This window comes from Micropterus dolomieu, linkage group LG19 (assembly GCF_021292245.1).
Source record: "Micropterus dolomieu isolate WLL.071019.BEF.003 ecotype Adirondacks linkage group LG19, ASM2129224v1, whole genome shotgun sequence".
Lineage (NCBI taxonomy): Eukaryota > Metazoa > Chordata > Actinopteri > Centrarchiformes > Centrarchidae > Micropterus > Micropterus dolomieu.
In genome coordinates, this window is record NC_060168.1 from 19,976,555 (window position 1) to 19,978,752 (window position 2,198).

A 2,198-nucleotide genomic window follows, 5' to 3' on the forward strand; every position below is an offset into this window, starting at 1 on the left:
TACTTATATCATCATTAGTAATAATACTTCAAGTCAAACATCCAAAAAATGTATTACAAACAAATTATAACTCGAACGAAAAGCGCACACATCCAAACTTCTCTTAAGGCATTTGTGCTTTATTTTACAGCAGTGGTCTGATTGGTGAGAACTGACCAGACTTACTGTGACACTCACATGGGTATTGCGTGATCACTCCTAATAATTAGCTTGTATTTATCTATATACACAGGCATGTTCACACCTTCATCTTTACCAGCGGAAGATCATTTGTGGTTGAAAAGTTGTCGTGTCCATGTAGAATAAAAGAAGAACTAGGAATGAATGTATATTTTCAGTTCTCAGTGGGCACATTAGCACTGTTGGTCTGCTGTAACATCCCTTGATGTTAATTTTGTTTCTAGAGCTGCAACAATTAATCATTTTTGTTTCAACTATTAAATTAATTGCCAACTATTTTGATAATTATTTCATTGGTTTGAGTAGTTAATTAAGAAATAAAGTTTAAATTCTCTTATTGCAGCTTCTTAAATGTGAACATTTACTGGTTTCTTTATTCCTCTATGACAGTAAAGTAAATACATTTGGGTTGTGGACAAAACAAGACCTTTAAGGACGTCATCTTTGATGGACATTTTATAGACCAAACAACTAATCGACAGATTAATCAACAATGAAAATAATCACTAGTTGCAGCTCTAGTTGTTTCTTATATATCACTTTACCACAAAGTTTCCCATGTTCACAAAGCTCAATAATAAAACCCATGTGAACACTAACACATGGGAATGTGTTTTCAAATTAATATCCTCACTTTTTTTGTCTATTTAAAATCCAAAGCTGGCTCACCATCTGCTAGACAGGTTAATGTTATGATGACAGTGAAGAACATTTTCAATTTACATGCAATTATTTCTCTGAATAAAACTCCCTGGACTACAGCATGACGTCATATCGGGGGGACTGACAAGGTACAATTTGTCATTACCGAAATTTTAAGTCCCTTCATGCTACACACACAGAAGTTAGCATATAATTAAGTGTAAATTAGAATATGATAACATATACAATAAAACAATATATATATATATATATATATATAAAAATCACCCTGAAAAACTGCGGCAGCCTCAATCAAAAATGTAGCTGAGACATCCTAATGTAAACAATGATAAAACTAGCAATAAAAATGGTCTTAGACGGTGATTAAGCCGGAGACGTTGAGTTGACTTGGCAGATAACTTAATAATGTCTGTGTTAACATAAGACGGAGGTTGTTGTGTTATTCTGCTCGGTTATAACGTTAGACTTCTAGCTAACGTTAACAGTACATCAAATGTAAACTTGCCTACCACTGAATATCGGTTGCTAGCCTTACACAACTGTTAAAGCTATGTCATAATAATATTGGGCAAACCAACTATCCTCTTGACAAAACATATGGCTAACTGTTGACGTTAGTTGTTTTGTTTTTGCGGTAGCTAGCATGCTAGCATGCTAACCAGGCTAAAGTAGAAGACACCAAAACAACAAAGCGACAGCGGGACAGACAGCAGCGACAGAAACGGCTCTGCTTACACTGTGATGTGCCCGGCCCCTCGCATAACCACAGGCTCCGGACAGTATCTGGGTAAGTGTTCCTCACTCACTACGTGCTCATCCTCTTCGTCTTCCAACTCATAAATGGTATCAAAGTCCGCCATGTTGGGTAGTAAGACGCTCATGACGTCTCCTACGGGGCTGCGCACAGACGCACGAGCGGGCGCGTGAAGTTAAGAGCGATCACTTCCACTCTGTGTCCAGAACCAGAGCTGGAAATCATCATCAAAACGACCTTTTAACATCAGTGAGACATAACAGATGTGGATAAGTAGAATCTGTTAGACCCAAAACGTAGTAACAGAGTGATAAATTCTGCAGTTTGCATTCATTAATTCTGACATGGGTCAAAGTCCTCCTCCCAAAATAGCCAGTCTAGCCACATGACTATTAACATGTCACTTCCACTAAATAGGCTTACGTATGAACCTACACTTTGAACACATAAGACTAAAACAGACCAATGTCAAGTCTACATGCTAAAACGTTTTTATAGCCTATAAGATGTTTCCCTGACATTGAATACCAAATTAAAATGCACCTGTTGAGATAGTAGGCTACCACAGGCCTGTCTGATCATAACCAAAAATGTAGGCCTA

At 37.3% G+C, this 2,198-nt stretch overlaps 1 protein-coding gene across 2 annotated transcripts in view; it reads right to left on the reverse strand.

The window, feature by feature from the left end:
- chic1 (cysteine-rich hydrophobic domain 1) overlaps nt 1–2,198 on the reverse strand; it is an 11,383-nt gene that overhangs the window by 8,423 nt on the left and 762 nt on the right. Inside the window, exon 1 of one of the 2 annotated variants that reach the window (XM_046029825.1) lies at nt 1,579–1,739. The exons of the other annotated variant lie outside the window; for it this stretch is intronic. Coding sequence (XP_045885781.1) covers nt 1,579–1,724 — 146 coding nt within the window. The 5' untranslated portion in view covers nt 1,725–1,739. Of the gene's footprint in view, nt 1–1,578; nt 1,740–2,198 lie in introns of those variants that run through there. 2 annotated transcript variants of the gene reach the window in all.